This window comes from Ctenopharyngodon idella, chromosome 10 (genome assembly GCF_019924925.1).
Source record: "Ctenopharyngodon idella isolate HZGC_01 chromosome 10, HZGC01, whole genome shotgun sequence".
Classification (NCBI taxonomy): Eukaryota; Metazoa; Chordata; class Actinopteri; order Cypriniformes; family Xenocyprididae; genus Ctenopharyngodon; species Ctenopharyngodon idella.
In genome coordinates this window covers 31,103,065-31,124,130 of record NC_067229.1, presented here as the reverse complement: position 1 = coordinate 31,124,130, position 21,066 = coordinate 31,103,065, and the positions used below count along the sequence as shown (strand labels likewise).

General features: G+C 35.6%; 1 protein-coding gene and 1 long non-coding RNA gene across 9 annotated transcripts in view; both read right to left on the bottom strand.

Moving 5' to 3' along the window:
• Window positions 1-6,738: 6,738 nt before the first annotated feature.
• LOC127521484 (uncharacterized) lies at window positions 6,739-10,724 on the bottom strand. Of its 6 annotated transcripts, XR_007932376.1 has the most exons (8): window positions 10,656-10,698; window positions 10,161-10,217; window positions 10,048-10,071; window positions 9,731-9,810; window positions 9,399-9,442; window positions 9,291-9,329; window positions 7,643-9,144; window positions 6,739-7,339 (listed from the first exon to the last, which is right to left on the bottom strand). It is a non-coding gene; the product is annotated as an uncharacterized LOC127521484 (long non-coding RNA). The 6 variants fall into 6 exon arrangements; XR_007932375.1 differs by lacking the exon at window positions 10,048-10,071 and having other exon boundaries at window positions 10,656-10,724; XR_007932374.1 differs by lacking the exon at window positions 10,656-10,698 and having other exon boundaries at window positions 10,161-10,632.
• Window positions 10,725-12,167: 1,443 nt separating this feature from the next.
• Window positions 12,168-21,066, bottom strand: part of kcnn2 (potassium calcium-activated channel subfamily N member 2) — a 39,818-nt gene continuing 30,919 nt past the window's right edge. For 2 of the 3 annotated variants that reach the window (XM_051911004.1, XM_051911003.1), the window contains exon 7: window positions 14,054-14,236. In XM_051911004.1, coding sequence (XP_051766964.1) covers window positions 14,200-14,236 — 37 coding nt within the window. In that variant the 3' untranslated portion in view covers window positions 14,054-14,199. Of the gene's footprint in view, window positions 14,237-16,782; window positions 16,886-21,066 lie in introns of all 3 variants that reach the window. The other variant, XM_051911005.1, reaches the window with a different exon arrangement.

Genomic DNA, 21,066 nt, shown 5'->3' with positions numbered 1-21,066 from the left:
AAAAAAAATCTGCAGGAACTGTCAAAACAAAAAGAGCTATTTAATTCTTTTGTGTGTAAAATGCGAAGGCTGTAGGATCATCAGAAATCATAAGGAGTGACTGAAACTTGTTTGATGGGAACTTAGAGCTCTTGGTTGCACAACCATATGCAAGATCCACCTAAACTACTGCTTCACCCTATTATGATGTTATGAAACAAGAATGTACACACCCCTACTGAAGTCAAAGCTTTTGTTTTGTTGTAAATAAAGGCAAGTTATGCCAGACATTTTAAATAAGAGCATGAGAAAATCTGCTTTCAAATATTTCAGTTTGAAATCAGCTGTATGCAATTTTGCATTTTATGGAAAATGTTTCTTCAACAATTGTCAGTCTTGGATCTTAGATGTTCCTCATGTTTACAGAGCAAGTAGCTATGGCCACAAACGGGTTCTACAGCCTATCATCTTCTGCTTTTTTTTTTTTTTTCTCAAATGTGATGATTTCTTAACCCCCTTCCTAAAATATATAAGCATAAATCGACAAATAAAGACCTATTTATATTGTGTAAGTATAAATTGTGAGCATACATTTTAAATTAAATTACATAAACCAGTATATGTATTTTTTATTTATATATTTTGTTTTTATATTTTTGCCATGGTACTTTTTTAATACTTTTATAAGGATGCATGAAATTGTTAAAAAGTGACAGTAAAGACATGTAATAATGTTACAAAAGATTTCTATTTCAAATAAATGCTGTTCTTTTAAGCTTTCTATTCATCAAAGAATCCTGAAAATAATCAGTTTCCAGAAAAAAAAAAAAAAAATCGATAATCGATTTTCAAAATCGATAATAAGTGTTTCTTGATCAGCATATTAGAATGATTTCTGAAGGATCATGTGACACTGAAGAATAGAAGATTAAAATAGAAAAGTTATTTTAAATTGTAATTGTTTGGTTTTTTTTGTTTGTTTGTTTGTTTGTTTTTTTACTGTATTTTGGTCAAATAAATGCAGCCTTGGTAAGCATAAGAGACGTCTTTCAAAAAATCTTACCAACCCCAAACTTTTGAATGGTAGTATATAAACATGTAAATATACAATATAATATACATATATATTATATTTAACCTAAATATATAAACCTGTGAATAGGCTGTGGCCTCATTCAGCAGGATAATGCGCCTTGCCACAAAGCAAAAATGGTTCAGGAATGGTTTGAGGAGAACAACAATGAGTTTGAGGAGTTGACTTGGTCTCCAAATTCCCCAGATCTCAATCCAATCGAGCATCTGTGGGATGTGCAAACCAGTCCGATCCATGGAGGCCCCACCTCGCAACTTACAGGACTTAAAGGATCTGCTGCTAACATTTTGGTGCCAGATACCACAGCACACCTTCAGGGGTCTAGTGAAGTCCATGCCTCGACGGGTCAGGGCTGTTTTGGTAGCAAAAGGGGGACCAACACAATATTAGGAAGGTGGTCATAATGTTATGCCTGATCGTGTATGCTAGCTTACATCCTCCAGTGAGCAACCTTCAGTAGATGACACAATCTGTTGCTAATTCAAGAACCCTACAGTGAAAACAGTTCAGAAGTGAGTTAGACAGCATGTCTCCCTACACACACTGATTCAGCTCAATGAATCAAATTTCCCTTTTACTGACACAATGTAACAGGATGATTTCACCGTGTTTACAGATGCCGCAATAATACTTGCAATATGAAGTGACACCACATTAATCATGTTTCTGTGGAGCTATCCTCAATGTCTTTCTAATACCAACCTATTTTAGCCAGAAACCCTTGTGACGGCTTTGATTATGTGCAAAAAATGTAAAGGTCTTGGTTTCTTCCTTTTTTTTATATGTAGATTTTATCAGCCAATCCATGCTTAAAATGTTAAATAGAAACTTTGTTTGCGAGTGTCATATAAATAAAAAAGAAAAAAGTGAATTTTATCATTATCATTTATCATCAACATGCTTTATTGTAGAAATTAGCTTCTTAGTTAACTAATCCCTAGTAATGTGACTTACATTCATGCATTTCTTTTTTTTATCTTAGGGGCCATTTACATGACACCATTTCCAACTAAAAACATAAAACTTTTTATGGCTTTTGGCCTTTCATTTACACGACAACAGCGTTTGGGGGCGTGAAAATGCAAACTTTTGCAAATTTCAAAGTGCAAGTTTTTGAAAATGATATCATCTCCATGTAAACTACAAAATACGAATTTGTGAAAACCGTGATGTCATGTGCATGTGAATTACGTGTTCACTCTATAGGCACGTATGTTTTTTCAAAAAGTGACCATTTTCGCCGATCCGTGTGAACGGGAATCATTTTGACAACATTGTTGACTATACACCAAAAATGCAAAGGAAAAACTTTTACTTTTTAGTAGGCCTACATTATTATCATGTAAAGGTACCCTTAAGCAACTTACACTGCATTCAGTGCATACATTTTATCCATAACCTTTACGTTGCTGGCATCAGGGTCCACTGTGTGAGCTTTTGAAAATCGCAAACACAAGAATTCAATGTAAGACTTGCTGTTTACATTTATCAAAATATTTATATTAGCTTATTATAAGCATTAACTGTTTGCATTGCATTTGAGCATGAATCTTGTTAACAATTATTATATAATCAAAACTTAGCAACCAGTCCTCACGAATTGCAGAAAAACAATGGAAAAATTCAGAGTAATTAATGTTTAGGTCATCAGACTATGTTCTCATTCTATTAGGGCGAGTTTTTTTTTCCGGAGATTTAGAGGACTTTGCTTGTGCAGGTAACTCAAATTCTCTTGCCAGTAGATCACCTAAAATTTATAACAAGCCTATAAACTGAAATGACCTCATTTCGAACTCCAAATATGCAACAGGTCTTATTTAGCTTGTGATCTACAGTATAAGTAAATTTAATGTTTCTTAGAAAATGACAACCCATTACTTGTGACCTCAAGTGACTTATTGTTTTTTTTAAAAGGACAGAGTCAATTATATTATTATACACATGTACTGTACATGCTTATCTGCATTTTACAGTGACCTCAAATGTAGCTCATCCAAACAGAATTGAATCATCCAATCCAAATGAGATCTATCTTTTTTTAAATAGTTTAGTTTGTGCTAATACAAATTATGTAATGTTATGCAATCATGCATTGTGTGTAAAACTATTGGCCTATTATGCATCTGAAAAGTCAAGAGCAGTCATTGTTTTAAATATAGCCAAAGAATTCTTTCACATACTTTGTACACATATGGAAGAGTCACATATGGGTTTCTTTGGGGCACTTTAATGTCAAAGGGGTTGATTTGTGATGATCTAAACAAAGAATGAACTAATTTTAAACCATTTTATTGAGTGAAAATTACATAAAGTTGCAATTGTTGTGACATTGTCCTTAATGACCAACAAATTTGCACCCCAACAAAGTTTTTAAAATGTAGCGTGTAGCTTTTCGCCAAGAAGACAACAGAAGAACATTCCTGAGATGGAAAAAATTAGATGTGAAGTGTGAAGAAAACAAAGAAAAATCAAAGTAAATATATGTTAATACATAGTTCATTCATGAAACCCTAACACTGTGTCTACTCTAGACCCGACTTTTATCGCGCCGCACCGCATCCAGTGTAGACATTATCACTGATTATAATGGGTTCTATTGTCTTTTGATGCATCGCGTCATGCCACTCGCGTCCGGTGTAGACATGGTGTAACCGAGCAGAGATTGGTTCTTCTAATGCTGTGGCATTAGCCAATCAGGTGTACTTCCTAATCCACGTAACCATATACTTTTTACCTTAGCCTGTGATCGCCTTGCTGCTCGATTATGAAAACTTCTCCCCAGCACCACCTGTAGAGATCTGCTATGGGGGTTCTTATATATTTTCTTGCATCAGCATATCCTTTATATATGTTTTTTTAACTAAGCTGTTCAAATTCTTGTATTTGGTCAGCAGTAACGTAGCAAACCTTGTATGCCAAAATCAAGCATATGTACATTCCATGCCCCTGGTTAAAAAATCCATTCCGAGAGTTGTCCTGATAGAAATATTATAATAGGCCTATTTCCAAGCACGAAAGCTATAATTTAGTCAAATTATGAGAATAATAATAAAAAAAGTTTTATTCCAGCCATTTTATTAAAATGTTCATGATTTTCATAAAAAACTAAGAGAATTCTCCTGTGATCCGTGTTCACTGTTGGACTTTTTAAGTAGTCAAATTAACAAAAAACTAGAGACAGTGTGAAAAGAAGTGTTCACAACAGTGGCTTCCAACCATGGCACTAACCTTAACACACACTATCAGACACACATATTCAGCTAAATGAGTGTGTCAGGTAGGGGTTATTTTCTGTTTAGTGTTTTATATAAATGATACAATGTCACAGAACAATTTTGCCTATAGTTTACAGTAGGACTGGGCGATTTTTCCGATTTTTTCGATTAATTCGAATGTAATGTTTTGCCTCGATTTTATTATTTTTTAAATCGAGAAATCTTGATTTTGAATAAAAATGTTAGCAAGCGTTACAATTAGACATGTTGACAATACAGCAATGAAAACCGCATTAGGAGAAGAAAATGATCCGACCTCATGATGGCGCCGGCGCGCCTGATTAACCGCTCTCATGTGACGCTCTGTGAACGTAGAAAACATCACTATTCTGGCTGTTCATTCAGAAATGCGTTATTGCGTTATATAAAATGAGACGCAGGCAGTGGAATGAGAAAAAAAGTCTAAGTTATTAAACGCGAGTTTACATGTCTTTTTTTTTTTTTAACTTGACCGCCGTGTTTTTAGAATGCCGTTTCAGGGGTGAGACGCTGCAAAAGACGCAAGCGAGACACAAGTGCAACACCTAAACATGTCCGCCAAACATAAAAACAATAGGACAAATAGCGCAATGGAATGCAAAAACGGTCCGTGTGCCTTCGGATAATTTGTTTTCTCGTTTTTGTCTTCTAAACGGAAAAACGAAGAAACCGTTCATTTATCACATATTCGACCCTCCTCATGAGCATAAATAAACAAATCTCGAGTCGTTTTTTTATATTTTTAATTTTGTTTTAATCACACTTTGTTCTAATCCGCCAAATGGAAAAACAATAAAACCAAAATGGATAAACAGCTTGAATATTCGATCTATACATGGGCGGGAATAAAACGCCCCTTTCCGCTGATTGGTCAACCAAAGATCAAACCGCGTCATCAGTTCTTCCAGAACTCAGCTCCGCGGAACACAATATAGTATCCGATGTGTACGATACATTTGTACGGATTATTACAGAGTTTATTGCAACTACATTTAATCTCTCTCTCATCAAACAGCCAGACTAATAAACGGCTCGACACAACCCGTGCCAGGGCAGAACCTAGACAGAGCTTTCTTCTGCCTACACATAAATTCGCGTGCCGTGAAATACTAATTTATCATATTAAATAATAATTTACGTTCCATCTGCTCTCACAACTAGCCAAACTATTTGGCACACTTATTAGCCTACTTATTTAGCTGACCAATTCTCAAAATCTGTTTGCCGGAGGCTGCGCGCCGCACTGGTGAGCGCGGAGAGAATGCATATAAGCTAGTGAAGCGCAGAGCAGAATCGATTCAAGGGTCAAGTCAAGTCATCTTCATTTATATAGCGCTTTTTACAATACAGATGGTTTCAAAGCAGCTTCACAGTGACAATAGGAAAATTAATAGAAAGGGTTTGTTTTGGCTTTACAGCAGCTCTAAGATAAAGTTTATCGAGCTAAAGTTTTTGATTGAATGACTTCCGTTGTAAAAATCATTAATTATTAACTTAGGGGACGCTTAAATGACACCTTTTTAACTGAAAACAGAACAGAAACAGAAACTTTTAATGCGTTCTTGCCGTTCATTTACGTGTTTAAGGGTAGACTATGAAATAACACTTTGAACAATAAAGCCAGAGATTAATATACTTTTTTATAATTATTTATTGCCATTACCGTCATAAATTAATTAGTCAAATAAGGCTACCTAGATTTTTTAAATAGCTATATCTTATTAAATATAGGCCTATGCCATCTCTAAATTTAAAATCTTAAATTTAGTCAGTAAAATTAGAGTTTGTTTCAACCTTGTGCTGCAGACCCAGCCGGCATTTCAACGTTGATTCACCGGTGAATCAACGTCGGGTACCATGGTTGAATCAACGTTGGATTACCTTTCGGTTTTGCAAATTGGATCAACGTTAATATTGTGACGTTGTTTCACCGTTGAAATTACGACGTTGTTTCACTGTTGATATCGCGTCGTGCTTTCACCGTCTTATGGTTGAATTAATGTTGGATTACCTTTCGATTTTGCAAATTGGATCAACGTTGAAAATGCGACGTTGTTTCACCCTCTTACCTTCAACATGGATGAATACACTATTTTACATTAAATTACAATCTAGTTTGCGTTTGTACTAACATGACAATACTAAATAATTACTATACATGCACTAATAAATACTAAAAATACAGTATAAAACAAATAAACATCTCAACTTTGCAATGTTTAGAGGTAATATTAAAAACCTGTAGCATACAATATGAAAATGAAAGGGTTATTTTTCTACAATTACAGCACAAACCTTAAATCTTTTTCTAGCTCAAAATGATGCAAAGTAAAATCTGTATTATGTACCCACATTCATGTGTACTATACATTCAACCAGATTAAAAAAAAAAAAACACTTTTTACAAGCACAAATTCTTAAGTATTTTAATTATTATTTATTTTTTTATTTTGAGAACATCATATGCAGTGTCTGACAGTATTTTGTAAGACAGATAGACCTCAGTCCGTCTAGAGATGGATTGCACTCCATAAGAAAACTGTAAATTTTAAAGATAAATCAAGAAATGCAGTATTCATCTTCCTACAAAGATGGTTGATGCTGTGGACCAGGGACCTTGACTTGTGTTGACTGTGGTGGTTGTGAATGTGATGACTGGCGAAGGATGTCGAAGAGGGAGGGTACCGATATTTCTGACCTGGAACTGCTTTTTGTGCAGTGGAGGTGCATGGAACAGTTTGGAATGGACACAGGCAGGAGCCTGCAACAGAACCGTGTTGGTGGAAAAGGGGTATCGGAGCATGTGACTGCCTGCCTGAGTTTTGTTAATAGCTGGAGACAGCATCAAATTTGACAGAGGCAGCCACCTAGTAATTCACTATGCAGGAAAAGCCTTGTTCAGTGCTTGGACACATAGTGTAGTTGTGGTTTGGGTGATCCAAGACAGTCGTAGCTCAAGGTCCTTTCTGATGCCGTCCCCTCCACTCTCTTCACTTGTCCACTCTCTTTACTGCTGTGTATATTAAAAACAAACATACATCAAAACATATTATCATTTTAATACTTACACTTTACACTTTTACATTCAGTTGCATCTACCAATGCAGGTTTATATTGTTTCCTCTGGGGGCTCCATATATTACTAATTATATGGAGAAACATTACACAACAGAATCCTATCTATACTTTGTATTAAGTAAATCAATTAAAATCAACCTAAGTACATTTATATTCAATTAAGTAATCGAAAAATCACAAAATGTTAATAAATCAACTAGAAAAAGAAGTGAAAGTGATATAGACAACAATCTCTTACCAAATTGCCAGTAATCAGACAGATTTGGTGAATCTACAAAAAGGAAAGAAATGGTTCACTGAAAAATCCTTAAAATCAGGAATTTAATTTTTACTATAGACCTTTTCATATTTCCAGGTTTCTCAGAAGCGGAAGTCGTTATAGTTGGGTAAAAGTGGCGGTGAATGAGGGAATAAATTAAATATATTTTTTGTGTTCCAATTTTCTCAAATAGCAAAAGAAAAACTAAACAGTGTTTTCACAACTTTCAAAAAGATGAAAAAATAGAGAGAGATTGATGTCAACTTTACCGTCACTCCCATAGCTGCTACAGGAAATCGTATTGGCTATAAGTGAAATACACTAGAAAGTCTTTCAACAAACAAAGGTGGATCTTTAATTTCTTTATAATGTAAATGTATGTTTCAGAATGGGGCATTTGTATGATTTGTACATATAAATAACCTAGTCTGTCTAACTGCATCACTATATACAGACATTACAGGTCAAACCATTCTGATGTTCTTTTTATCTAAATAAACAACATATTATATGACTCTTAAAGGGTTAGTGCACCCAAAAATGAAATTTCTGTCATTAATTACTCACCCTCATTTCATTCCAAACCCATAAGACATTAAGTAAGTTCATATAATAAGTTCATCTTCAGAACACAAATGAAGATATTTTTGATGAAATCCGAGAGCTTTCTGACCCCCGACTGCAACGTAATTGCAACTTTTGCAGGCCCAGAAAGATAGTAAAGACATTAGACATGTTAAAATAGCCCATGTGACTACAGTGGTTCAACCTTAATGTTATAAAGCGACCAGAATACTTTTTGTGTGCAAAAAACAAAAATAACAACTTTCTTAAACAATTTCCTCTCTCCGTGTCACTCTCTGATGCTGTTCATGTGAGCACCACAACGCATTCACGTGAAGCTGACGCAGAAGCCGGCCAATAATGAGCTGGCCTTCTGACGTAGAACCTGGAAGTGCTGCACTGTGTTTACTACGTTAACAGTGTCAGAGACCGACAGTAGAAAAGAAATTGTTGAATAAAGCCGTTTTTTTTTCTCCGCACACAAAAAGTATTCTCATCGCTTCATAACATTAAGGTTGAACCCCTGTAGTCACATAGACTATTTTAACGAAGTCTTTACTACCTTTCTGGGCCATAAAAAGATAATAACGTTGCAGTCTATGGAGGGTTAAAAAGCGCTCAGATTTCATCAAAAATATCTTCATTTGTGTTCCGAAGATGAACGAAGGTTTTACGAGTTTGGAACAACATGAGAGTGAATAATTAATGACAGAAATTTCCTAAATGCCCATTTAATAACAGGTTTTGGTACCCTCCCTACATATAAGTATATAAAGGATGAAAGCCTGTTGTGTCAGTCTTTTGATTTGTGGCTGTGCAGCTATTGTGAAACTCACCATCTTCATGTACTGAGTGTGAATGGCATCAAGGCCTTGTCCTGAAGAATCTCAACACCATCTCATGAGATTACATCTCATCTGGTAATAAGAGTAAGCATAATTTTAAGAACTCTAATGATATCTTTACCCCCTGATATTGCATTGGTGATATAATTCAAACATATCAGAGGCAAAGAGTATGAGCAATGAGTAAGCTGGCCAAATTTCCGTCGAAAATATCTTACATGCTTAAAGTTGTCGACCCCCTGAACCACAGTCAGCATCTATAAGTAGAAAGTATTTAAGTAAAAAATAAAAAATACATAAATGTATACAAACAAATAAATAAATACCTTTGAGTGGAACAGTATGGCGTCTGTCTCACTAGCAAACGTAACTACAAACAGACATAGAGAAATACAATAAAATAGATTAATGACCATGATATCCTGTTATATTAGTTAAATAAATGATTCTAACTACAAGCATTATAACATTTCATTTGTCACCAATGTTCCCTCATTTAGCTGATTATTTAGCCTACAGGCCTTTCAAGGACAATCTCACAGAAACAACCTGGGGTTAATGATTTTAAAATGTGAGACTTCTTTCAAAACCATTTAAAAATCTTACAGACCCACAACTTTTCATCAGTAGTGTACTGTATGATTGAGGTTTTGCTTACTATAGTCATCTGGTTCATAGCCTTTGACAGGAGGTCGCTCAGGTCTGCTGGGGTGCAGGAGGCCATCAGCATGGAAGGATCTATAGGAACATAACATGCAATTTGTCACAGAGCCAACATTATTTAGTATAAAATGCCAGGTTTATTAAAAGGAACCAAGCTAGAGCAGAGGTGGAATGCAGAAAAGAGAAAGAATAATATACACAATATTAAAATATATATATATATATATATATATATATATATATATTACTTAAGATAACAACATTTATATTTTTAGTTTTAGAATTCAGTATCGTACATGTAGTGTCACTTACGTTTGGATGTCAAAGACTTCTTAACTAATAAGAAAATTGTAGATGCATGGTGATATAGGTTAGATATATTGTGAAATAAATGCATTTTAAAGTATTTAATGAGCTCAGTTCACCTGTTTTTCCTCCTCTGTCAGCTTCCCCTTTGTTGTAGAGGGGGTTTTCTGTCGCCCCTGAAATTGCAGAACATTTTTTATCCATATTTGTTTACCATTAGAGATCAAAACGTGTTTGAAATAGTTTCAGTTAATTTTCGCGCTCCATGTAAGTGACGTCACCGATTAACGGTACAGCAACTTTAACATTAAATAAATTAGTTTACTATCATCCATTAACAATTTGCCAGCAAAACCTTTACAAAGCTATTATAACATCTCATCTACACATAAAGATGCGATTAAAAGCCCAAACTTTCATTAAACAAGAGCTCAAAATACAGAGTTAGTAGCCAAACGCTTCTGAAAACGGTTGAGATGCTAACGGACTTTTTCCGAAGACACTAAATAATTTCTTTTAAGTAAATATTCAACAAAAGTGTATTAATTACACGTAAGAAAGGTATCAGGAACAGTTATATATATTATTTGTGTGATTTTATGGACTAAACTTACCTAAAATCAGTGAAAACAACAGCGAGACGGAGTCTTGCTGCTTGACATTTCCCCGTTTCCATGGTAACTCAGATCCGCTCCAGGCTCTGGCGTTTACTATCTAGGTAGTCTCGTGTAATCTCGCGATATCTCTTCAGACCGCAAAAAATGAAAATGAGCATATAATTTCTATTTTCTGAAATATCGACGTACCAACAAACTGACACAGAAGTGGCAAAATAGGCCTGAATCGACACATTTTTATTTCATATACATTATTACTATTATTATTATTAATTATTATTATTATTATTATATAATATGGTTAAACACTTGTTTTTTTTAAGGTATAGTCTGAGCTTATTTCAGCATTGATTTATAAGTGATTTTCTTAACCTATTTCAACCATTTTACATTTAATAATTGTTTCACTGTTGGAACATCAACTGACATTACTTCAACCATATTTCAACGTTGAATTTCGGTCATGTGTTGACTGGGCTTCAACCGTTTAGCATTCAATGTTGTATCAACGTTGTTTCACTGTTGAAACATCAACTGACCTTATTTCAACCACATTTCAACGTTGAAGGTCGGTCATATGCCGGCTGGGGAGGTGGCATAGCAGCATCTGATCTGAATTTGCTTTTAGATGTACACAATTTAATGCTGCTCAGAGAGGTCCGTAAATACATTCACACAGCAAATACACAATGCAATGACATTAATTTGATGTTTTAAACAAAATGCTTTGAATACAGAAACATGAAATAAATTACAAGATGTAACGAATATGAAATATCGCCAGTAGGTGGCAGCAAGTCACTGTGTTAGTGAATGAGTCATTTTATTCAATCGATTCGCTCGAAACCTGATTAATTCAGTAATAAAAAGGCTGTATGGTTGGTAAATCACCGATTTGTTCAAAGACTCGGATTCATTCACGAATTAACTAGGCTACTCTGTGCGCCTTATGTTGCGAGTCGCACAATGATCTGTGACTTTGCTTTAGAAATTTAGCTGGCAGAAAATATAAAACATTGTTTTGAGGGACATCAATTAATACTCAGTGTTAATGAAATAAACTCAGTGTATTGCTCAAAACAACAGTCAGGACTGCTGATCTGCACTTGAACTTCACTACAATGTAATATACCGATTGTTTCAAGGGCTCAACAAGGTAAAATATAAATAATTCACATTAGCATCTTCATGTTACTGCCATGTGACTAATCACCGAAAGAAATATGCCACTTTTTTAAATTAGCCTACCAACAGGCCATTTCCTATTGAGGACGTTGGCATTAATTGGAGAATTATTCTCATTCTAGAAAGTAAATGATTGGGGGGAAAAACTGTATACGCCCATGAGAACACGATGAGTAGTCAGTATTTTTTGTTGTTTTCCAGAAGAGAAAAACATTTTACAGCCTATATCTGCTAACCATTAGACAGCGTCAAAGCTTAGCTAACACGACATATGCAAGGGACTACTTCATGGAACATATAAAACATCAATGCTCAAACACACACTTTTCTGTTAAATAGTTTTGTTTTATTGTTTATATTCATTTTGCATACAGTATTTAATCACTCATAGTTTCTATGTTGGTGAAATTGCTGGATCCACCATCATTTCGTTAGGTTCTCAAACCCCTTAATGACATTACACTCTGGGATGTGTTGTTGCTGGGCCAGGTTATGAAATGCACCAATATATCCAACATGAACCCATCATATATCTTTAGAATCTAAAGTGCACAGATCTATCAATAACATGCTATCAATAAATGATAGTAAAGTACGGTGAACCGGTCATATTCTCTTCTACAATGAAGTCTTGCAGTAATCAATTCTTTGCATCAGACAGAGAGTTGTGTTCACATTCAGAATGGTGTGAGACTGACTGATTGGAAAATAAGCATGAAAGTCCTTTATTTTGATTTGTGCTGTGGATTTGTTTAACCTTTAACACCAGTCTGAAAAAACAGAGGATTCACAGGATATGCCAGAGGGCCATCCCAGAGAAATCCGTTACAGTACAATGGTACGGTTCAGCTTACTGGGAAATCGTAAGGTTTTCCAGAGGACCATCCATTTCCCTACTTTCTGCCCATTTTGAAAGCTTTGGTTCTACATTCCACTTACACACTCAAACACAGATCTTTACTACACATCCTTCGAGAAAGACATACGCATTTGGAGGTGTGCTTATCCTCATTAATATACAAAAATAGGCATTTCCAAACATATACAAGATAGTTGCTGCTCTTAAACAGATCTACAAATAGATCTATAAATAGCATCCAGTAGATCTCTTCTCGTTTTGAAGACTGCTTAAGTGTAGAGCACACAGTGAACCGAGAGAGTTTCCTCTCAGCTGTTCCATAGAGATACGTCAATTGCAGTTGGAACTAATGGAGAGTTTGAAACGTTGGTGCAATAACAGCAGCGATCTAACATCTACATTGTAAGCACAGTCATTTCAGTTGAGGTCTCATTGCTGCCCTTGCCGTAGCCTACACAATCAGTATCGTTGTACATTCTGGCCATTATCCTATGACTAAAGGTGTCTTTTTATTTGAATGAGCAACATAAATTCATATTATAGTCAGTAAGCATTGAAGTGCAATGATAAAAAGTGCAAGTATAGATTCAGATGCATTAATTTCGAGAGGAGTAAATTGTTCGCAACGTGGCCCCCGGAATAGTCACTTTTAGAGGCCTTACAACAGAAGAACACTACAGCTGATGCCGTTTCTAACCTAAAAGATATATGCTTTCCTTTGAGAGTGTAAATCTAGGGTTTTTCGCTATTTGGACAGGAAGGGGAAGCATTCCTCATCTGCCCATCTTGGGATCAGACATGCTATTAGTTCCTCAATAAAGAGTTATTAATGCCTGTTGATTCAAGAAACAGGTCAGGTCTCATTCACATACGCAGAGACAGACAATTCGGTAGGAAGCACTAGTCGGGCACCATTCAGTGCCATTTGAGGTCATCACATTGCTTTCCTGAATTAAGTCCCCCGGAAGGACTTGCTCACCTGATCTTTCCATCATTAGTTACTGAGAAAAGTCTCTCTGTGATCCTGTCAACAGAGAAACAGCATCATTTATTGATGTAAAAAAAACAAAACAAAAAACAAATTGACAAGATATGTGTGGAAGTTATCCATTTCAAACGCATTATCCCCGGTAACCTCTGATGGAGTCATCAGAATTTGGATAATACTTTATTGAAACCATAAGGCTTTACAGTAAAATGCAACTTGGCCATATGATGGCGAAAGACTTCTCCGGAGATGCCGGCTGGGCTGGCAGCTCTAGCTGCTCTCGGAAGAAGTGGGCGGCGCGGTGGAGGACGATCTGCGCCGGGAGACGGACTGCGAACGCTCGTGGCTGTTTTTGTCGTACGGCTGGAGTTGCACCTCCAGGAAGTCCCGGTGTTGCTGGCTGATCACCTGACTGATGAGGCCTGGAAGCGCCTGTAAGTTGCTGAGCAATGTCTCCAGTTTGGTCTCCAGCAACGCAATCCTCTTTTCCATGTCCTCACCTCGCTCGTTCAGGTCCGAGACCAGGTCGTACATGATGTTTTGAGTCTGAGATGAAGCCAGGAAAATGTCATAATTAACAGAGATTCATAAAAGATTGGTCGAATAACCTGGTATTAGCGCTGCATGTCCAGTATTTTTTAATTGATAACAATGCTAAAATACAACTTTTAAAGGGATAGTTTACCCAAAAATGAAAATTCTGTCATCATTTACTCACCCTCAAGTTGTTCCAAAACTTTCTTTGTTCTGTTGAACACAAAGGAATATATTTTGAAGAAAGTTTGTAACCAGGCCACTTTGAGGCACCACTGACTTCCATAGTAGACAAAATAAATACCATGGAAGTCAATGGTGCCCCAGAACTGTTTAGTTTCCCACGTTCTTCAAAATATCTTCCTTTGTGTTCAACAGAACAAAGAAATTCATACAGGTTTGGAACAACTTGAGGGTGAGTAAATGATGACAGAATTTTCATTTTTGGGTGAACTATCCCTTTAACTGCGAGGCAATGCTTGCTATTTGCTCACACGAAGGTGTGGAGAATGCTGATGATCAGATTGACAGATATTTTTTTACAGATTTTCTCTCTTTTGCCAATATTTTTTAAATCAATACACAGGCAATAATCGGTCTGACAAATGTTTACCAATATTCACAAAAGCTTAAATATCAGAAAAAAAAGAAAAAAAAAAAAAAAAAAAAAACATTGACAAAAGTGCAAATATCAATCAAACCAATTATCGGCCTCTGTACCTTAGCAATGCATACTGCTTAATCTTTTACAAATATTGGGTTAAACGACAAATTGTTTGGTTGGGGGTTGGGGGGGGGAGCAACTAAACAGTGTTCATGGATAAAGTAACTTATTTAATGTGTTTTTTTGGATAACTACACATCTTTTTGACTAACATCCATTTTGTCTCAAATTATAAATGTGTAACAGTAATTAATAATAATTAGTAGTTATTCAAAATGCATATTATGTTTGTTGTAGTCTAATGCTCATTTGGTTATGTCAAAAAGCAAAAATAAAGCGATAATAAAAAACCCAGCATATTGGCTTCCATACACTTAAAAAATAAATCGCTACCAGTCATAAAAAAAAGCAATAACTCTGCTTAGGTGGTCTCTCTATATTTAGCACATTATTATGTGGTTGCTAGGGAGTTCTTTGTAGTTGCTAGTACAGTATTCTGGGTGAATGCTTACTGACATAAATCAAAAGAGTATAACACTGATGTTCTGGTCTCTAGATATGGCTCAGCTCCCTCCTTTAATTTAAGTTAGTGTGTTTTTTTTCTCCCGTTTTATTGTCCACCAGGTAAAAATCATAAGGCTGATGACTTAGAAAAATAACAGCACACCTTTTCTCAAAAAGCCACATGATTTGAATCACTAATCATGTCTATAGCACAGACAGTGTGTGACAAGTTATGCAATGAAGTTTAATACTTTGGCTTAGAGGTTTGTTCAAATCCCCCACCCTAAGTATGTGCAACAGTGACACTTGCCTTAGCAATCGCCACTAAATATGAAGAAACTGCTTTAATAAATTTTTAAAGAAATTGCAAGAAAATGAAATGGAGGAACTTGAAAAATCAGAAACGGGTCACAGAAGTTGCAGACGCGCCGTATCAGGGCCTGCGGGCTGTCTGAAGGTTGCAGAAGCACTGCAGCTGCTTAAGTTATTTTAAGCTGCATTATAGGATTCATTGCCACTGGGTGCAGCTGCTGCCATGATTAATGTTATACCGCCCTCTGATGGTGAGAGGCAATTACGGCAATGATAAAAGGAGGCAGAAACCAGTATGAGTCATATCACATCAAGCTCTGCCCCAATGTCACCCTCTCCGTTTTTTTTGGGAGGTGCGGGACAGGAGGGTAATTGGGTAACACTAACTAATGACTCTCACGACAAATCCCAGACAGAGGTTGCTGGGATGTGACCACTGCGGATGTTTGAATGTCACGGCTTCAGCGTGCAAGCGTGTGTGCACTCATGCGAGAGGCTGTTCGAGCTGACTCATCAGATCTCAAGTGTATCCCTTTCCCAGGTTGCTGTGGGTTTTGCAGAGTCAGGCTGGCAGCATGCCTGGTGTTCCCCAAGGCTCGCTCTTAAGTCCGACTAAAAAATGGCCATAAGGGAAGTGCAAATGCAGCGCTTCAAATTTATCAGGCTATTTTAACATCTCAGGTATCCCATCAGTTTTGTTTTTTTTCCTCAGGAGATGAAAGCTTTTCCGGACCATTAAGCAGCATGATGAATTGCGTATAGCAAGAGGGAAATAAATAACAAAAGCGAACGTGAGAACAATTCGTAAAGGAAAAATAATAAATTAACTAACATGAACCCAAAAATATGCTTAGTTGCTCTCTGTAAGGAAACAAATGATCAGTACCATATACAAAAACCATATTGTAGACGAAACATAAAGAAACAAACAAGCAAATCAAATTTTGAAATCTCGTCTGTTCATTTGACACCTGTAGACTTACAATATATGTGAGCTTTAGTATTTGTACTAAAACACAAACGGGCCTCCTATTTTTTCATCATGCATTAGTCATACATTCACTCAAAGGTATCTTACCTTTGCAAGGTCCACTAGAGAGTTTGCTTGGTCATTCAGCTTGCGTTGCTCCATTTTTACACTTCTTAATCTGAACACAAGACCATTCAGAGCCCAATAGTGGCAAGCGGTCAGTATAAAAATCTTTTGACAGGTTCTCCATTCACAAGCCACACATTTCGGAAGCACTCCTAGGACATGCACAAGACATGAGGAGAGAATGCAGGGATTGAAGGAGGACTGAGGCGCATGCAAGTATAAACTTCAGTTGGAAGAGGTTGTGGGCGAGGAAGGTCTCTTCATTTTTGAGGGATATTCTTTTCCACACCTCTTACAGGAACAAAGCAATGCTGCTACAACATCTAATGGAAATTATGGAAATATAATGACCTTATTTTTGCATACAAAAGTACACCGGGGCTCTGATGAGAGACTTTTTGGTTAGTGAGGTAGGGATGAATTATATATTAGAAACCTTTCAAAAAAAAAAATGTACAAAATTTACTTAAATTTCTTATAAAATATTTACAAAACTTTACAAAATTTACAAGACAAACCAGTCACTTCTGGTCCTAAAAAGAAATTTAGAGTTTAGTTTGAAATTTAAGGGGGGGAAAAGGTGAAAATCACGTTTACCGTAATAAACTTATGGTAGAAGTCTATGGGGCCAGGCAATAAATGTTAAAATATGTACCCCCGGTTTCACAGACAAGGCTTAAGCCTAGTCCTAGACTAAAATGCACGTTTGAGCTGTTTTAACTGAAACTAACTTGCACTGACATATCTTATAATATTTTAGTGCCATTGTTTTGTCTCAATATTCGCACCAGTAATGTTTTTTTCTAAGGTACCTTTATAAAAGCTATTTAAATGCAGTAATTGAATTAAAGCCTAATCCTGGCTTAGTCTAAGCCCTGTGAAATCGGGCCACAGTGTATTAAACTTTAAACAAGTTAAAACAACTAAAAAATTGCTTACTAACCTTATTTATACAAAGTTTTATCCATTATTTCATGACAATGTACAACCAGTGAACCTGGTAACATTAAAAATTATATGTGTAAGGGTATGAAACAACATTCAAACATATTTACATTTATTTATTAAAGGGGTCATGACATGGATTTGTTATATTATTTTAATATGTTCCTTGAGGTTCCCTTATAAGGTTAATTAAGGTTTTTTTTTGCACAAAAAAATAAATATATATATGCGAAAAAACTATTATTTGCTACTTTCATACTGAGCCTTTGAAATGATCTAAGGGGCAGATCCTTTAACGGCTACTGTTATGATTGAAGTGTTTTGAAAACATTACCCATATAAAACCGCCATTTACAGACAAAACATCATAAAATCATTTGCTTACTGTTTATGATGCAGCTGCTGTCAGATCTAATACAGTTGGCTGCTTCATCTTTCAACAAATTTTTTTTTTTTTTTGTGAACTTTCCATTGCTGTGCCTTGTTTACAAAACAATCTGCAGTCAAATGCTCCGATGAAACATATAATCCTCTGACGAGATCCGAGACGGCATTAAAATAAACCATCCACTTGTTTTGATGCTGGGATCCTTCTGCAGTCTGTACAGAGATGCAAAAGAGCTGTTTAAACTGGACGTGTCAAAGCGAACGTTCTTTCACTCCTAAATTTGTCCTGTTGCAACAGCGCATGGAGTACATCAGAAACTGAAAGCGTATCTGTATACTGTATCTAGTGTGGACAGCATCAGTGATTATAATGGGTTCAATTTGCTTTTGACGCGACGCTCACATCCAGTGTAGGCAAATGTCAGCGACTGAATGCCAGTGGGCGGGGCCTATGGTGTGATGATACAGACTATTTGTCGATGTCCTGCTGTGCAGGCAATCATATGCAAATGTATTTGCCTGTGTGACATCACAGATCTTGTAATATCAGAATGAGCTGTTTTTGGAGCTTGATTAAATAAATGCTTTGTTTATAACAATGACGTTTAAAGCTATGAAATTTGCAGGATGTTTTAATGATATAAAGACCTTTTATATGTCAAAAGATCAAGGCAAATTTAATTTCTCATGTCATGACCCCTTTAAGTGACATAACAGGCATGCTTACAAACAATGAATATCATTTTATGTTAAATTGCTTATAAGAGAAATAAACTAGTACTTCGCTAAAAGGATGATTTATGAACTTTGTAGTTCAAATAATTTTTTTTACAGAAGTGCTTTAACAAAAATATGAGCTTCACATTCTGCTTTTAAACCCTTCTGAATACCTTGCCCCATAGACTTCCATTGTAAGTGCATTGCTGTAAATGCAGTATTTATTTATTTTTTTTAAGGACAGTCTAAATTATTTTTTGTGATACTCGACAGCATGTCCATAGAGTGTCATTTGTTTTGAACCTGGAACATTCCTTTAAAATAACAACTATGAATATTGGTTTTGTTATATTTTAAACTGATCAGTGTGTACTGTAAGGAAGTGGAGATAAATAGCCTTTAAGAACTGAATACTACATCACACAGCTTTGTAAACCAACCCTCTCACTCAAATCCATACTACTAGCATTAATTATTCATCTCCTCCATTTAATTAGGTTTCATAGGAACTACTTATCTTCACTATACATTAAGTGCTTTCTTCTCTCGTTCTCAAGGGCATAGCAAACAGCACTCTTGCGAGACGTGTGCTAGTAACACACACAAATTGCGGTTTGCAGTATGTTTCCAAACTCACAAGGGAGAAACACAAGAAAGCTGTACTCTGTTCTGGGGATTGAATCACAGCTGGAGATATTTGTAATCATTGCTGAGAAAGAGCAACATTTAGCAATTCATTGTGGAGACTGACACATTAAGCTCTGAGTTAAACTCTCTAATTAAACTGTGAGAGTTTCATGACACAGATCAGAGAGGAGAGAATATGGGCGGCCTCTGGGGACTGGATGGTGATTGGCCCAGATGTAGCAATTTCCGTCCCGGAGAGCTGCATTAAGAGTGTAGTATACTGATACAAAGGCTGCAATTCTGCTGCCAACCACTGGATGGCGCAAAAAAGCACCACATGTCCAAGTCTGTCCAAAGATTACTGAATGAATCAAACAAAAACAAGGCCAGATCAGATTTTACCACTTATTCAAAAGAATAAATAAGGAATTATATTTTGTATATAGAAAATTAAACCTGTTTTTAGGACCATTAACATTGATTGGATTGACATTTTCATCACTTTTTACCCTCAAGTTCTCATTACTGTAATACATCAACTTAATTTACTTTTATGTATATAATATAAATAATTTTTAAACATTTATAATAATTAGAATGTTATAGTAAAAGTAATTCAAGCAAACAAAAAGTTACAGTAATAAAGGCAATAATATATTTTGATTTTTTTATATTACATATATTTAAATATTTTATAATATAAAATAGCTTATGTAAACAAAACAAAATTTAGTTATACAATGATTATTTTCAGTTTAAATCAGCATAAAGGCAGTAATATATTTTTGTTTATTTTACTTTACATTAAAACATTTTTATAATATATTTTGTGTGAAAAAAAAAATACTATAATAACATTTTTATTTGAATCAGCATAAATTAAAGCCAATAAATACCACAATTTGAAATAAAAACAAATAAATTAAAAAAAAATTTTTTGGTTCCATTATGGAAATAATAATTACTAAAGAAACTGTCATGAAAATAATGTCAAAATCCTAATGGTCCTAAAATAATTAGAATTTTCTTTAAGTAAAACATAATTCATTTATTTATTTATTTTGTGGTGAAATATGACTGGGACATTCCCACAGCAATGGGGAAACCAGGCACTTCATGTACTCAAACATAATTGTTTTTTTTGTTTTTTTTTGTTTTTTTTTTTTTAATTCGTATTGTTGAAATACTGCTGTACAATAAGTATGTCTAGAGAAAATGGCTCCATTAAGGTTCATTTTACAGTTGGATGACCGATAGCATTTAGAGAGAGAGAGAGGACCTACATGTGATCGTTAAAGACATGAAAAGCTTTTCAAAGCATATATAACTAAATCTAATTTATTTGGAGGGCCTTGCACCACATTTCTATGTCTATTGTGCTAATGCATTTGGCAAGCGTCCGGTTTTGACATCACGGGTACATTAGAGAAAAGCGGCAGCCTACATGCTGTACACGAACCAAGTTTCATTCATGAGGCTCTTTCTGTTCAGTGAGACGGGTGTGTGGTGAACATAAGCTCCTGCTGGGGCAAAGGGAGCAGTGCATTTTGGGATAAAAGTCATCCAGAGGCTCCCTCGGGCACCTGCTGA